Here is a 17,983-nt window from a genome sequence, read left to right on the forward strand (position 1 = left end):
GAAGCAATAAGCTTCTTACCAAAAAAACAAAAAAACCAAATGAAAAAATGTACTCAAATTTTGCTTTTTTAAATTTAATAACAACCTCCACTTGAAACTCCTCAGTAAAAGACAATCCTATAATATTGTTTTCAAAAAAATCGTTCTCAATGTAAGGTACATATGCATGGATATATTTGTGTATATGTGTGCAAGAAGCAAAAGGAAAAACGTAATTTTTCAATTTTTCCAAATGTTTTCAGCATGGTGTTCATGAATGGTACAACCATTTTTTTTTTTCTAAATGCATAAAATGCAACAAAACGCTGGTATTTCGTTGAACGTGAAAATAAAACATGACCGGATTTCGATTGTTTATTTTCCTGCTGAGGAATATGGAAAATATTTAATACTTAAATGGAACAGCGCTCGTTTCACAAACTTATTTGAACTAGTTAGTATCGCAGTTTGCTATACATATATTACCAACATCGAATTTAGTATAAAAAAGAAATTCTGAATTAGCTTTAAACTCCTGAATTTATGTCCTAACTGAAATAATTTTTCCCATCTTCAAATACGTACTTCATTTTAAATCTATTAATATAGTGGAGAAAATTATAATATATAAGAATAAAAGTTTCAAAACCCACTTATGCTATATAATATGTAAGTGTTTGAATTTTTGCTCTTTAGCAAGATTTGAAGTAGAGTACAACGAGATTTATCTAGGACTAAAACAACAACCTATCCAATTTTAGTATTTAAAATAAAACTATCAACAATGAAATAATTTTATATATTGCTATTACTCAACCTATACACCGAGTTCCAATAGTTTGAATTTAAATTACATATTTAAGAACCCGAGTAATTCTTGAAAGAAACGTGATGTTACGTCATGTAACAAATATTATTGAAAATAATGTATGTAAACATGTATGTACACAATTTGATTTAAAATTTTTTATATGTGTGTATGCAAAATATATTAACTTAATTTTTGAAAGAGTTTTAAATTTAGGGCAATAGTCGGGATATTTATTTTTTAATAGAATTTTAATAGACCGTGTGAATACGTTAACAGACCGTGTAAATACATATACAATACAAGTACATACGCGATAACAATGGTTTAGTGCGAAAGTGTTACAGAAGATTATGAAATTAGTAGCTTTTAGTAATGATTTTTTCATTTTAATATTTACCGGTTTCGGTGTATTAGCCTATATGTTTAATTTTTTGCTCATCTATTATAGGTACATATAATGGTTTGCTATATAGAGAAAAAAATGGTAGTACATTTAGTAAGAAATTTTGCTAAAAATTTAAAATCTAATATTAAGAATTAAAATTTAATTTTCTCATCTGAATGATTTAGATGAATTTATAAAAAATATGTGCATATTATGAAAGAATCAAAAATAACTTTAATTTTTTTTTTAAATTCAAACACAAAACAAAAATAAAATTAAACACATGACCATTTTTAATTAAATGTCACATATTGTTAAAATTAAAAATGTAATAAATAAATTAATGAAAAAGTTTTTATTTTATACATTTATAATGAAATTTTTTCATATTGAACTTGTTGAGCTTTAAAACGCGAATTTGATCTGATTACATTTTTTTTATATACCTTTCATATCACCTGTTCAATTAAATTGCAATAAAAAAAATTTATTTTTTTTCTAGAAATATGAAACGAAAAAAATTCATTCAAGTATTGTTATCAAAGTAGATTTTAATTTTTATAAAATCAATTAAAATTCCATTATAATTTCAATATATTTGCCACTATGCATAGATTATAGTGTCACGTTTAAAAAATTTATTAAAATTTTTCAATTTTATCATAGAATTTTAACTTGATAATTAATTTACCTACATATATATACCTAACTACATACGAGTACATGATGTTGTATGTACACATCTCTCTTTATCGGTTAAAAAATGTACAATTTACATTATTCGGCAAATATTCGTAGCGTAACTATGCAATACAACGAGATTATTTTAATTTTTTATTAATAATTATTTTTCAATTAAATGAATAACGTTACTACATATACATATATTAGGATTAGAGTTGTCAAAGATCATAATTTATTCTAAGCCATTCATTACGATTATTGAAAAAAATATTCCGTAAAAATTGGATTATAAAAATTCATGAATTTTTATAATCCAATCAAAAAAAAAAATTATTTTTATGATTTTTAGTTTCACTTAACACTATGGCAAATATTTGCACCTTTAACACCCAATATTTCTGATTTTGTTTCCTGAATAAACTTCATACGAATATTAGATATATTAATTGTACTCTTCAGCATTATTTATAAAACGTTCTTAACCCTTTGCATATCACAGATAGCATTGGATTTGAAATAAGTAAAATAATAAATTTTTTTTCTTCAGCAAATTAGATGCGGACCCTTCAGTTGGAGTAAGTATAAGTATAAATTTTGCATTCAGTTCAGTAATAATATTACTCTGAAATTCCTCACACAGTAAATTCGATCCCGCATACTGCTTTAATCGATTGATACTTTTTAAAGAAACTCCTGAAAAGAATTTATTTATTAAAAAAGAAATCATTATTAAAAATCAAACAAAGCTACTAAGCTACACTGTTGTCCCCGATTTAAATAAAACAAACCCTTATTTGTAGTTGTGATTGGGTTATTTCCCAGAGAATTTCAATTTTTTGTTTCGAATATCAAATTTTCATTCATAAAAATGTTCCATTTTCCGATATAATATCTCTTAAATTTATTAAAACGACTACAATATTTAAAATCACCAATTTGAATGCTTTTCATTTTTAATAAATTATTCTAAAATATATCATTTGTATTGCATACTTTTAGGATTAGAAAAAAAAAAACTAAAAGGAGTTGTTTTTGTATGAAAATCATTTTCGTCGGCTAATTGCATGACTTTTAGGATAAAAAATTATAAAAGGTAAAATATTTACTGTCAATTTTTTATATTTAAATTGAATTAGAGAAGAGGTAGAAAAAAACAAGCTAAATAGCTCTATATGGTAGCCACCCGAACCGGTGCAGATATCCGATTAAAATTTTTAAAGCATGTGTAGAATATAATTGGACACATGTATACAAAATTTCATATTTATACTTTATTAGTATATTTATTAGTATTTATACTTTATTAGTTTTTGAAATATTTGAAATAAACTCTTTGAGTTGTATGGCTGCTTCCCGAACTCGTTGGCCAAATTGGTCCAATAACAATAGAGTCCGTCCTTGGCACAAAAGAAACAATTTCTGAAAGTTTAGTTTCACTTGTATTATTCGTTTTTGAGTTATCGTGCAATCGGGTGGACGGACATGGCTAAATCAACGCAGAATCTTACGTTGAGCAAGAATATATATATATATATATATATATATATATATATATATATATATATATATATATATATATATATATATATATATATATATATATATCCCTACTGCAGATGACTCCTTCAAGTAGTTACAAACTCCATACCAAATGAATATACCCTTCCCGAAGTGCAGGGTATAAAAAATTGGTTCAGACGAAATAAATCATTTACATGAAAGTTTGTTACTTAGAGATTGCACTGTATTGAGACTCAAATATTATCTTTCATGAAAAAAAACAATTTTTGTTTTAAAATTCCAAAATTAATGAACTCTCCTTTATGAATTGAAATTTTTTTTTTTGAAAAATTAATTATTAAATTTCATTAATAAAAAACTTTTTTATACATATACATACATATATAAGCCATTCAAAGTGCAATTATTACAAAAAAATAAACCCGAAATTTTCAAGTGTCGATTCAAAAAAAAAAATTATTTTTTATCCTTTTCATAATCCTTTAAAAGTTTTCTAAATTTTCATAGTCTATACAAAACATAAACTTTTTAAAATATTTTATTATAATTCAATCCCATAAAATTTTTTAATTTTATTCTTAACTTTTTCATAAAGTTTTCCCAAAAAACAAAAAAAAAACTAAATTCAAAAATTCATATAGAAACTTTTTAGAAGAAAAATTTATTAAATTTCAATGAAAACTTAATTCAAAACTTTAAAATATCCAAAAAGAAAAAAAATTCAAAAAATTTATTAATTTTCTTCTGCTGAATGCATCGCATCGTTTCAAAAATGATTTCTGAACATTTTGCAAATAAAACAAAAATATTTTAGTTTTATAAAAAAAAAAAATTCAACTATTCCCAATAAAATAAACTCACAAAAAAAAATAAAGTTTTGTTCCCTTATTTCAAACTTATTTTTAAAAAGAAAGCAACAAAAAAACCCCAAAAAAAAAAATATTAAATTTTTATCGAAGTCCTTGAATGTTCTATTTTTGTTAATGAGAGTTGAGTTTTTCATCAAAATTATCATTGAAAACAAAAAAAAACAAATAAAAATTTTTCAAATTGTAACTTTAATTTTTCATTGCAGTGTGCTTGTTTTTCTTTTCCCGTTATTGTTTTTCTACATATTTATGTACAAATATAAAGTTTCCTATATTCAAGATAATAAATGAAATTTTCATCAACCACAAGACTATTTGCAGACAATCTAACCTCAAATCAATTACGACCACTTGACAGAATTCAAATGATTTGCAATGCAATGACAGTACGCCGATAAAAACAAAAATAAAATGAAGGAAAGAAAAAGGAACAAGTAAAAACGTTTCAGTTTGTATAAACCGACCGAATTATACCCTGTACGTTAACAATTTGAGTTTAAAAATTGTTTATGAAATATCTAGAATTGGCTCTCATTGTTATATACCAAGTTTTCGAAACTGACACTCTATAGAAACTGAATGGATATGTCTTACTTATAATTGTACACGCATTTGGCAAGTTTCGTGTACAATTACAGGTACAATTTGAATATTTTAAATTAGCTTTTGGAGTTGTATGGCAGCTACCCGAACCAGTGCAGCCATTCCATTAAAACTTTCAGAATATGCATATGTAGAGTGTAATTGGATACATCCTTGCAAAATTTGATAATGATATCTTTATTAGTTTTTGAAATATTTAAAAAAAAAAACTCTTGGAGTAGTATGGCAACTAACCGAACCCGTTGTCTGAATTGGCCCAATTACAATAGTAGCCGTCGTTTGTGCAAAAGAACCAACTTGTGAAAGTTTGGTATCGATTGCTTTATTCATTTTTGAGTTATCATGCGATCGGACGAACGGACGTACATATCTAAATCAACGCAGAATTTTACGCTGAGCAAGAATATATATATTTGTCAATACCGAAGACGACTCCTTCAAGTGGTTATACCAAATGAATATACCCTTCACGAAGTGCAGAGTATAAAAAGATGATTGACTCATTGAAATCAATATAGGAAAAATGAATAAAAATATAAAAATATTTGTAATTAGAAAACTCATCCTGTAGCGAAAACATAAATTTTATAAAAGTTTCAACTCCAAATCGCATTACTGAATTGAATGTTGGAATGCTGCGGTTGGAAGATATCAAAATACGTTATATTAAAAAAAAAAGTTTTCAAATCACAAATCTTATTGCTGCAACTTCTCTTAACTTAACAAAAATTTTATGAATTGAATTGTAAATTTTTTATAATAATAAAGTAGTTATCTAGTGATATGGTCACTTATTGGTAAGTGCTATTCCATAAAACAAATTTTAAACTTACATTGTTAGATGGCGAGGCATTCGCAGTAGTTTTTTACTTTGATTGGAAATTTAGAAATGCTTAAAATTTTCAAAAATAAGAAAATCAAAAATAAGATAGTCAAATATGGAAATCAAGAATAAGGTAGACAAATATGGAAATCTTGTCAATATCGAGAGGCGGTAACACAGGGCTCTGAGTGGAAAATAAATTACAATATTAAACTTTTTTAAAATCATAATATTCACTTTATAAAACTTTAACAAATGTTTTCTTCACTAACCAAAAAAAAATATCAAAGCGACTAAACTAATTAGCTTGTTTCATTAAAGAAATGAAAATTCAAGGCTTTTATTGTGCAAAATACGTTTCAAGTGCTTTAATATTTAGAACATATCATTTATGTTAATATACGATTTAAGTACTCTACATTTAAGCAATCTTTAAGATCACAAGGTAATTTACAGTTCTTTCAAAAGTTCAATTGATTATTAATTACCATAATTAAAAATTTAATACAATTTGTTGTCTTTGAACCCATTTAGTATTTTATTTTCTAAATATATCAAATTTTTTTATAAACTGGGGTTTTATTAAAAAAAAAATTTCACTATACATACTATCAGAATATTTAAAACTGATTTGTCCTTTATAAATTTCATTATAATTTTTTTTACAAAATTACAATTTTAGCTTCCTTTATTGGGCGAATTCTATTTAGAATTAAACAAAAAGCGATTGGCAAATATTATGTGATTATGGGGAAGTATTTTCTTTTAAGTGATTATGAATAAGTATTTACCCCACTATTTTCAGTTGCAAGTTAAAAGCTCGAGGTTCAAAAAATGTTATGTAAAGCTGTGCTAGCAGGGCGCCATTTTCGAAAAAAAAAATTTAAGAAAATTTAGTATCCATGGTTAAATTAATATGTACAAGAAAGAGTTAAAAACAAATAGATAAAATATCTTCCTGACGTGACTCTTAAAAAGTATTTTAAAATTATAAAATAGGTTTTAAGTGTTTCAGTTGAACCTCCAAATATCCTGTGTAATAACTAAATTACCGCTTAAATTTAAAAACAATTGAATTAAAACGGAAACAAATATTTCGAGTCTCCCATTTTCCAAGAGTATAATCCCTGTTATCTAAATTCAACTGTATACGTACTACATACTGCATTCATTTAGTACTCTTTCATTATACCACACAAACATAATGAAAATCCTTATAATAAAATAGGTAATATTAAAAAATCAACTTTCCATTTACAATCATTCACATTTGCAACACAATTAAACTTTATTTGCAGAAAAAAAATCCTTTTGCCTTTAAAAATGGATCCATATACCAACACTTTGTAAAATTTATATAATAAATAATAAAATACATAATATTATGTATAATTATACATAAAATTATTATTATTATTGTTGCGATTTTTATTCTCTTTTAAAAACGTTAATTGCATATTTTACAAAAAAACAATAAAAATAATAATTTTTATATCACCCCTTTTCTTAACGGATAATAGATTATTATTATAATAATATTATTATGAAATAATAAAAAAAAAAAGAGAGAAAATTAAAAGAAAAAAAAAAGCAATACACACCTTCACATGTTTTCCAATTATCACTTAATTCAAAACCATCAGGACAAAGACAATATACTCTGCCTAATATACTTAAACATTTATGAGAACAACCGCCATTATTTTTATTACACTCACCGGCATCTTCACACGTATGATTATCACTTGAGATTTTTGTTCCAGGTAAATTTTCACATGTACATATATAATTACCAAATGTATTATAGCATGTATCTTGACAAGGACCATGTCCATTACGTAATAAACATTCATTAATATCTGTTTTGTTCATTATATATATTCATTCATACATATATATGATGATTTTATTATAACAATATAATATAAAAATATGCATATTTGCACAATATAATGGCATACATACATTATAATTATATATTAAAAAATACAACGTATATACACATCCATGTTATTATATAAGTGTTAAATAATAATATATAAATTGCCATTATATATGATGGTGACAATGATGATGTGATCATGTTGTACATACAATATGTATATTTTAAAATTACATATTATTATATAGTGAGTGCAAAGATAACGATGATAATGGTTATGATTATATTGATGATAAAGACAATGATGATGATAAATAATGTTGATATTGATTATAATGTTGATGGTGATGACGATGATGTGGTGACAGTGTGGTTTGAAATAATACACCATTATATCACAGATGTACAAAATGACAAATTTATTTTTACATTATATATTACGTGGGAGTGTGTGTTTTTATGTTTGGTTGTGTGTGAGTGTATGCAAATACATATGTACACGTTAATTTTATTTTAAAAGTTTAATATTTTTTTTTTTTTCGTAAGCAGAATAAAGGTGGAAGTTATATAAAACCAAAAATAAAAAAAAAGGCATTAAATGTGAATAAAAATAATAAAAAGAAGGAAAAAATAAATAAAAGTATTAAAACAAAATTAAGAGAGTATATATAAAAGAAAGATAGAAGAGAGGGGGGAAACGTTTGATATGCGGTTTATTTTTATTCCGCCGGTTTAAATTTTAAAATGTTCAATGCGGAAAAAAAAAATATTTTCATCGATGTTATGGCGGATTCACGTTTCTTTTTCTCTTTTTGGTTTTCATTAATTTTTTCATTTTTTTTTTTATTTTACCTTGTATCCTTTTTTATATAACGCATTTTTTATTGATTTTTGCTTTTCCTGTCTTATTGAGTACTTTATTTCTTTTTTAAATTGTATGCGAATAGAGAATTTAATTATCCTCTTAGGTACCTACAAATGTATGTAAATATGTACATATGTGTATATATTCGTAATAATAAACTGTATGTTTAATAAAATTTATTTTACTTGTGAAAGTATTAATTGCCTTAAAAATACTATTCAAACAGTTATATTTAATTTTTTATTGAGTTGTTTATTATTTTTTGTTTTTGTGGTTTTTGGAAAATAAAACAGATTAAGATCGTATTTAATGCAATGAAATACGTAATGTGCTTTCATCTGGACTAGAGCCCTATGAGAGAATAGTTCGTAACTTAGAAAACCGGATAAATTTACAATTTGTTCTAATGGAAGTTGTATAATAAAACCATGTTAGAAAAAACCGATGAAATTTCTCTCATATATGGTTTTCTTTGACTTCAAATTAACGACTGTTCGAAAACTTGTAGGAAGAGGTTAAAAATGTATTCATTTGAAAATATTGTAAAATTTTTTAATTTTACTACTCATATAGTTTAACTAAAAGTACATATTGTGAATTCTTGACTTCTTGTAACTATTGAAAGGGATAATTTTCATTTAATTTATCAAACTTAATAATAAATTCATTTAATCTATAGCATTGATTATATCCTATTGCAAACCCAATATGTACACCGGAAATTCCTTTTTTTTTAATAGACCTACCTATTTGGAAATTTTGGAAAAAGAGACTTGATTTCTTATATCGACAGAATATTTTCGAACTTTACCTCACCAGCTTTAGGCACAATAAAAATTTAATAATTTGACACAATATGTTATAAATAATTCCTAAATGTATTTTAAAAAATTCTAAAAAAAGATCTCACACGTAATATAATTCAAAATTTTATCATATCCTTCTTTATTAATTGCAAATTATCTACTTTATTATTACAATGATGACTTTTTCCAACTTTCTGAAAATAATTTAACATTAATTTACATATACGAGTAACTTTTGTTTTTTTTTCATTTTTTTCTTGAAGGATGAAAATAACAAAAATATCAAAACGACAAAAACCCACACACATGTACAAATAAAAGAATAATAATTGTACTGTGAAGTTTACGTGATGAAGAAGTTTAAACAAATAGATTACATAGACATGTGTGTTTAAAAATGTTTATAAACACATTAAGAAGAACAATTAAAGCACGTGAATCCAAAATTGTTTAACATGGTGTTGAAAATTTCCTTATTTCACACAACCATAACAACAAAAATAATTATTTTATTTTTGGTTTTTTTCTGTATAGTTAATTATACATTTATAGGAATTATGTGAGAAATAATAAAAAAAGGAAAATGAAAGTTTGTTAAATTTTTAAATTAAATTACAATACGTGAATGTTATAAGTTACAAAAATTTAATATTATACGAAAATATACAAATATAACCAAAATAATTGAAGATTTATTCAAAATATTATTCACAAATTTGTTGAAATATTAAAAAATTTTAATCGAATAAATATATAATTAGTCATGGATTGGTGTAAAGGCAATTTGAAAAAATTGAAAAAAAAAATTATATTTTAAAGGACTCATTAATTTTTCCCATACCTGTAACTGTATATTCTATTCTATAAATTCAGACACTGTATATTCTATCAGAATTCAATTAATATTAACTACTGCTTTCAAACTAACTTTACTCCTCCTTTCCTACTAGAGGTACTACTCCTCCTTTTTTACTCCGTCCAAGATATAGTCTCTAAAAAGCTTCCACAAAAAAATAACTTTTAAATACTCCAGAGTAGCTTTAATGTCACCTTTAAATGGTATGTTTTGCAATATTTAATTGTGATCAGTTTTTCTGTCTCATTCTATTTAACAAATATTTTTTATATACCTAAGTACTTATTATGTGGGATAAAGTTTAAAACAATTTTTGGTATTATATAATTCGGTTTTTTCTCTCTCTGTCTCTTTCTCTCTTAGATTTTTTTTTTGTTTTTCTTGGAATAAACCTTTAAATAATCTAAGGTATTAATAAAGATATTATTTTAAAAATTTTTAGACACATCATACAAATATTATAACAAATACAAAAACAACGGCATACAAACATTAAACTAATCTGTACAGGTACACTTTTTAAATGTTAAACAATTATTATTACATAGCGTTTAAATTACATAACTTTTTAAACCATACGGATAACAAAATATCAAAACAAATAAAATAAACAATCATGAACATTTTTCATAACAAAAAAAAAGTTACTTTTAAAACACACACATAATTATGGTAACGGTATAAAGATTCTGAAAATTACATAACATAACAGTATAACCGTATACGACACAATAAAAATTAACAAGATTAAAAGTATAACAAAAAAAAAAAAGTTATACAGTAATATGATATGTACATACAAGACACTTTTAACACTTAAAATTAAGGTAAAAATTCACAAACATACGTACATACATACATGGAAACAGAAAATAAAAGTTGGAAGAATAAGTTAAATATATAAAAAATGAAATATAAAACAAAAATTAAATGAAATATAGTAAAAAAAAACAAAACAGAAAGAAGATAGGCAAAGGGATGCAAAAACTCTACAGAAAAAAAAATGGAAAAATTTTCCTTGATTTCAAAACATTTAAATAGCATAATAAAGTAACATATCATGCACACCTGCCTGCCATTTGAGTTGTTGAACAACAAATACAAATAAAAAGAGATAAAACATAAGAATAATATCATTATTATAACACTGTATAACAACATATAAAAGTTCACCTAGCTAAATAAACATTCACAACATCTTTGTATACATAGAGAGAAAAAATTTTACGAAAAATATAGAATTAAAAATTTATAATCGTCATATTTAAGCGTGTTAAAATATCTATGAAAAATATTATCATAATTTTTTATACGCATTTAATTCGCTAAATAAAGATAAAAGTTTCCTTTACATTATTAAATATTTGAAAAAATCAAGAACGACAATAGGGAACATTCGAAAATTTTATTCAATAAGTGATTATTATATTCGCACATAAGCATCTAACGTTAACGTTGCCTTAGTAAAAGGAAGACGGAACTTATCGTTTAAAAAATAAAGTTGGGTCAAACCAATGGTTTGTATTGTAGCACTTTTCCCTTCAACAACTGATAATTCTGCTTTTATATACAGTCTATGTATACCTATCAAACTATTAAAATTATTTTCATTCATATACAAAACTATTTCTAGAATTGCATATATTTAGGATGACGCATATGTGCAGTGTTTGAAATAAAGCAAAAATTAATATAAAAAGGGGTTAACATAATGCTCGATTTTAAGGGTTAATTGTGTGAGTTAAGAGAAATAATTATATTTTTTAATTTCATGGAATTTACCGTTAGCTTTTTGCGTTTATAAAAATTTGGAAAAGCTTGCGGTTTTGGAAATATAAGGTGTCAAAAATTCAAATTTTACAAATTTCAAGAGGTGATAACTTGAGAGGGGGTGGAGATGGAAAAAAATTTTCTTCTAACGAAATGAACTATTTGTTAATGTCTAAAAGCTCCTAAAATTTCAAGCTTCTACAGGCTGGGGTCTAGAAGAAAAATGACATCAAAAATTTGGAAAAAAAGGACTTTAGATAACGGTAAATTTGAACGGCCATTTTGTTTTTCTAAAGTTTAACTATAGTATATCACGCTAGGGGAAGCAAGCCACTGCCTTTCTGCGTTTGCAAAATTTCAAAAATGCTTATGGTTTCATTGCAACAAATATTTAAAAAAGGCCATTTTTAGGGTTTTGGGGGGGTATAACTTCTAGAGGGGGGGAGATAGGTAAAAATTTTATTCTACGGAAATAAGTTTCTAGTGAAGATCTATGTACGTATGAAATTTCAGCTTTCTATCTTAAAGGCTGTAGAAGTTTTGTAAACAAAAAAGTGTCCACGGACGGACGGACGGACGGACGGACGGACGGACAGACGGACGGACGGACGGACGGACGGACGGACGGACGGACAGAGTGAAACTAATAAGCACTTTTTTCAAAAAAATTTTTGGAAAAGTGCTAAAAATGTATGAAAAATCTCTACTTTAATGTAGAAATGAAAAATTTTGTCATAATTTAAGATTATTTAGCCATATCATTTCATTTTAGTTAAAATTTTATTTTACACATAATTTTATTCTACTTTAAATTTCTGTTAAAATTAAATTAATAACAATTTATTGCCTATTACCGTCAATATGTACCATATAGCGTATATGATATTTTCCGAACCTACAAAGCAATGATTTATTAATTACTAAATAACAAATTTACTGTAAAGAATGTTTTATATGCAACTGAAAATATATTTAACCCTGAATTCTTATACAATAAAGTTTAGTAAAGAAAAACTGGTTGAATGATTCCTACACTTAACTTTTATTATATATAATTATATTCTAATTTAAACGTGAACTTCCAAATACATTACTGGCACCTCCAGATTTTTTGAGGTATCCAGTAGCAAAAAATTTGTTTTTATAATCAAATCTTTTTTCAATTTTTAACTTTTTAGGCTATCGACTATAGATTCGCACTGATAGCGCCTAAAAATACATTTTACAAATAAAATATTAATATTGACTAATATTACGCGTACTCTTATAAATCATAGAAGAAAGAAAAGTTCTGTATCAGAAGTATTAGAAGAATTTGTTGAATGTAAATATAAACTTTTTCGTAAAACAATAAAGATAAAAATTGAACAATATTTTTTATTTATAAAAAAAGAGAAAAATAATTTCAATGATTGATTAATGAAACGAATATTCTAAAAAAAAAATTTTTTTTTGCTAAATTTGAAAAATCACTGATTTTTGTAAAAAATCTTAATATTTTGTTCTTCATTTTTTAAGGTAATACTATTAAGAAAATAAACAGAAAGTAAAATATATTTTTAAAGAAAAAACAATTATATAGAATAATATGAAAGAATGAAAAAATAATATTTCAAGTTCACTTACCAATACAGGTGTTACCGGTAATCGTATCAATTTGAAGCCCACTTTCACATGAACATTGAAAAGAACCTGGTGTATTTGTACAAATTTGTTCGCATCCTCCATTATTAATTTCACACTCATTAACATCTAAAATGAAAAAAATGCAAAATAAAAATTTTATTAAAAAATTAAAAATTTCAAAAAGAAATTGCAAAAAAAAAACAAAAAGAGAAAACATTATGTTACAAGTTTTCGAAATTCTTTAGAAGATATTAGAACCTTTAATTAACTTTAAAAAAGAAATATGTAAAATTTAACATTAAATTGGGGCTACTCTTGTTGTACTATTCATTGAATTTTACAAGCACTACACTTTCACACAATATCCATTGTCGGCTATAGGGTATATGTAGGTGTTTAGAATTATTTAAGATTCTAAGAAAGATTTTTCAAATTTTATTTTAAGACATAAATACCACAGACATTGTGGCATACAGCTATTCATTTTTACTTTATGAAAATATTTGTTTTCAGTTAAATACCAAAAATGAATTAATTTTAAAAAAATATATTAAAAGTAATAAGTGTTTATAACATAACCCATCATATATAATTCTATTTAATTGTTAATTATTTATTCGCAATAATTTATTTATCATTAAAATTACCAAGAAATTTAAAACAACTTCTTCTTAATTAACAATATAAATATAATTTTTAATTAAAACAAGTGTAAAAACAATTAACAATAATAAATTAATAATAAATTTATTAATACAACAATTTATTAAATTTTAAAATATTTCACTTCAGGATTATTGAATTTTTTTAAGCAAAAATTTTATAAATATGTAGGTAATAAACAAACTCAATGCCTGCACAATTTTTACAGTGAAAATTTATTAATTAAAAAAGATATTGTCAAAAGGAAAATTGAAATTGAAAATTTTTGTGAAAATTTTAATTCACGAATTGAAATTAAAAGATATTTAATAATAATTATTTTTATTTTGCAAAATATGGAATTTTTCTCTTGATTTAAAAATATTAATTTGAAAATAAAATTGATGAGAATATCAAAAAATTTTTTATATAAAAAATATAAGTTTATTGAAAAATAAACGGAGGCTCAAAATTTAAACCGAAATTTTAATTTCCAACTCTGAATTTAAAATTTTGTAAATTCCTTTCAGCTAAATAAGGGCAATTTTAGTCGTTAAAATATTCAAAACTCCTAAATGATTATTAAGTAACTTAACTGAATTCAGGCATTTCTATTTTAAATGTATATTTAAAAATATTGTTAAAAGAACTTAATTTTTGTAAAAATATATTTTCGATATTATGTTTTTCAAATTTATTCATTCCAATAACGTAATAATATATTTGAAAAAAACAAACTACATAATTATTATTCTTTTTCCACAATACTTCAATATTAAATAACGTATGTTTACCATTTCATTATAAAAACCATATAATATAAGATTAAGATAAATATCCTTCATAGTTTCATATTTTCATTTTCCAATTCTCATTTATAATCTATTTAATGACTTCAATATTGTATTCAGGATAAAATACACGAACATTTTATACAATTTATATTCGAATATTATTGACTTTTATATTATTACAAAACATTTATCTTCTGTATCCATGCTAGAGTATTACATTTGTATTACATATAGATTTCATGACTTTCGTGTATGCTTATATAACACACATGGTAATATTTTAAATAAAATTCCTTTTGCAATTCTATATGTTATTGACATTCAATTAAAAAAAAAAATATATGTTTGAAAACATTCGGGTTCAATTTTTTGTCACAAACGGAATATAAAAATAAAAATTTGTAAAAATTTCACATAATGCCATAACAGGTATTTCAAATATTTCACAGTTTGTACGCGATATACAGGCGTGTTAAAGCTTCCTTACAAGACTTCATATTAATACGACTCCCAATAAAAACTTCAGAAGATTTTCAAAATACGACTCTGCAAAAATTAAAATTGTTACTTGATAAACTTAAAAAATTAGCTAAATCAACAAATTTGAATTGTATAAGTTTACGAAATCTAAGCTTGCACCATTTTATTTTAAAACTGTGTCAAAATTTGTTAGTGCCTACCAAAATATATTTACGAAAAAATATTTTTAAACTAAAAGACATTAATTAAATTTAATACATATATTAAATGTATAAAAAACTTTTTGAATTTCATTATTTTTTCAAAAAACATTATTGGCAACTTTATCATAAAAATTGAATAAATCCCTATTGAAAGCTTTCGCCTTTACAAAAAAATTAATTAAAAAGGAAAGTATTGATAGTCACTTATGTTAACAAATACTTAAAAAAAAGTGCGTTGATCAAACCAATTCTCAAGTGGATGTTTTTTCATTAATAAAAATGAGTTCTTCAAAAAGAAAAAATATGTGAATTACAATCGCAATTCATAATAATTACCTACCATTATTAATTATTTTATGAACACTGTATATTCTTACATGTGAAACAAAAATACAAAAGAAATGTAAAATAAAATCCTTGAAAATTTGCCACATTTGCATGTTAATGTACAGATCTAGATATAAAAAAAAAAATGGTAACAGTTTTTATCGATTATTGCTTAAAAGACCCAGGAAGAAAATTTAAATAAATACGTATGTAGATGTTTTACGAAAACTTTTAATAAGGGTGTAGGTATCGGTTTACATATCGATTTTATAGACTGCATATCTGGCATTAGTAGAGAAATTAAGATTATTGTAAACTATCAAAAATTGAATTAATTATTACATACAAAAAAATAAGCATTATTTTTTGAAATACAAAATAATATATGATATTAATGAACATAACTAAAGTTTACTGAACGAAAACTCATTTCTTAATCTATTTCTAGTAAAATGCCAAAAAAAAAATTCAATTAGTTCTCTAAATTTCTTTTTTAAAAACTACAGCATACCACCTACGAAAACATTTTACTGATGTGCACGGAAGAAAAGGTCAAAACAGTTCTTTAGTAATAACCATGTTTTAGGATTAGGTACATAGGTATTACCTACTTATATTATACATATGTAAGATACTTGAAGTATTTTCTAGTTTTAAGACTAAAATACCTACTATAAATTTTGTAAAACAATTTAAGTGTCTGTCGATTTTTTCACACGTAATGCCATTTATTTTTATTTGCATCGTCTTCTATCTTCCTTGTTTTTTTTTTGTCAATATTTATCCATTACAATATTTTATTTTATTGAAGAATATTTTGTCTTCTTTTGACAGAACCATCAGTTTATTTAATATATAACAACTATTGTGTTGCTCTTAATAATGTTCACATAAATGATGAGAATAAATCATGGAATTGTAAGAGAAGAAGACGTTCGTATACAACTATATAGGTATTCACTCATTATTAATCAGCAACATTGTGCAAACTGAAAAATTAAAGGCAGATTAGCAAAAAAGATTATATTTACTAAATACATATTATCTACCTACACAATTTGAATAAATGCATAAATTATATTTATAATCCCTTCTATATACAATTCGTGTAACCTCGAGGACCGTGAGTTATTTTACTAATTATATTTTACTGGGCGAGTTTATTTACATATTGTATTGATGGTTGGCATAAACCACATAAATATGTGGATTTCGTTCGTCAGTGCTTAGTGGCCTCAGCGTTACTTTCCTGCACTTCAATCATCAGAACATATAGGATTTTCCGCCTTTTCTAATGTACATATTTAATTCATACAGTATTTTATAAAGTATTGCTTCGCACCAATTTATAAAAGAATCTTTTTCACAATTATTTCTTACACAATTATCGTTGTTTATTAATTGACAGTTTTGTAAAAATAATTACTTATAAAAATATGTATGAATTTATTCCCGTTACTTCTGTACTTTTAATTAAGTCCCGCTTACTTATTTACTTGCCTTCAATTATTTCAATTTTAATGCTTATTTAAATAATCGCCATCATAAATTATCTTATATTAACTGGAAACTTCATTAAAACTTGGATAAAATTTATTATTTTTATTCCATGGAATTGCAATTTCACAGCTCAACCTAAACATAATTTACACAAAACTCTCTAACTCAACATAATTACAAGTTTTACAAACGTGTAATCTGATGTCGCAATATGGAATGATTTCATCCAAACCAGTTTATTATTAAAATATGTGTAAAAAAATATTGTAACGGAATCCAAAACAAATAATAGAATATGTATTTGCAACTTTCTTTTCATCCAAAGCTTCCCAATTAAAATATGTATTTTTTATACATATGGTACTTTAACAAAGTTTTAAACAGTTTATTTAACGATAGTGTTACATCGACTTTAAAAGTCATCGATTCACATCGACTTTAAAAATCATCGATAGTTTCGATGTTTTGCTCTATAGCCTTCGTTATCCTCTTTAAATGTCATAAGGTTCAGCAATTACTTTCAGAAAATTTTATTTCAATATGACATTGGTATGGAA

The 17,983-nt window shown here is 24.4% G+C and overlaps 1 protein-coding gene across 1 annotated transcript in view; it reads right to left on the bottom strand.

Annotated features, from left to right (window-relative positions):
- Window positions 1-17,983, bottom strand: part of LOC129611584 (fibrillin-2) — a 105,814-nt gene that overhangs the window by 46,583 nt on the left and 41,248 nt on the right. Inside the window, exons 8-9 of the mRNA XM_055524792.1 lie at window positions 13,481-13,606; window positions 7,277-7,534 (exon numbers count right to left, since the gene is read on the bottom strand). Coding sequence (XP_055380767.1) covers window positions 7,277-7,534; window positions 13,481-13,606 — 384 coding nt within the window. The remainder of the gene's footprint in view (window positions 1-7,276; window positions 7,535-13,480; window positions 13,607-17,983) is intronic.

The sequence above is a fragment of the Condylostylus longicornis genome, unplaced genomic scaffold (assembly GCF_029603195.1).
Source record: "Condylostylus longicornis isolate FDR11 unplaced genomic scaffold, ASM2960319v2 ptg000053l, whole genome shotgun sequence".
NCBI lineage: Eukaryota > Metazoa > Arthropoda > Insecta > Diptera > Dolichopodidae > Condylostylus > Condylostylus longicornis.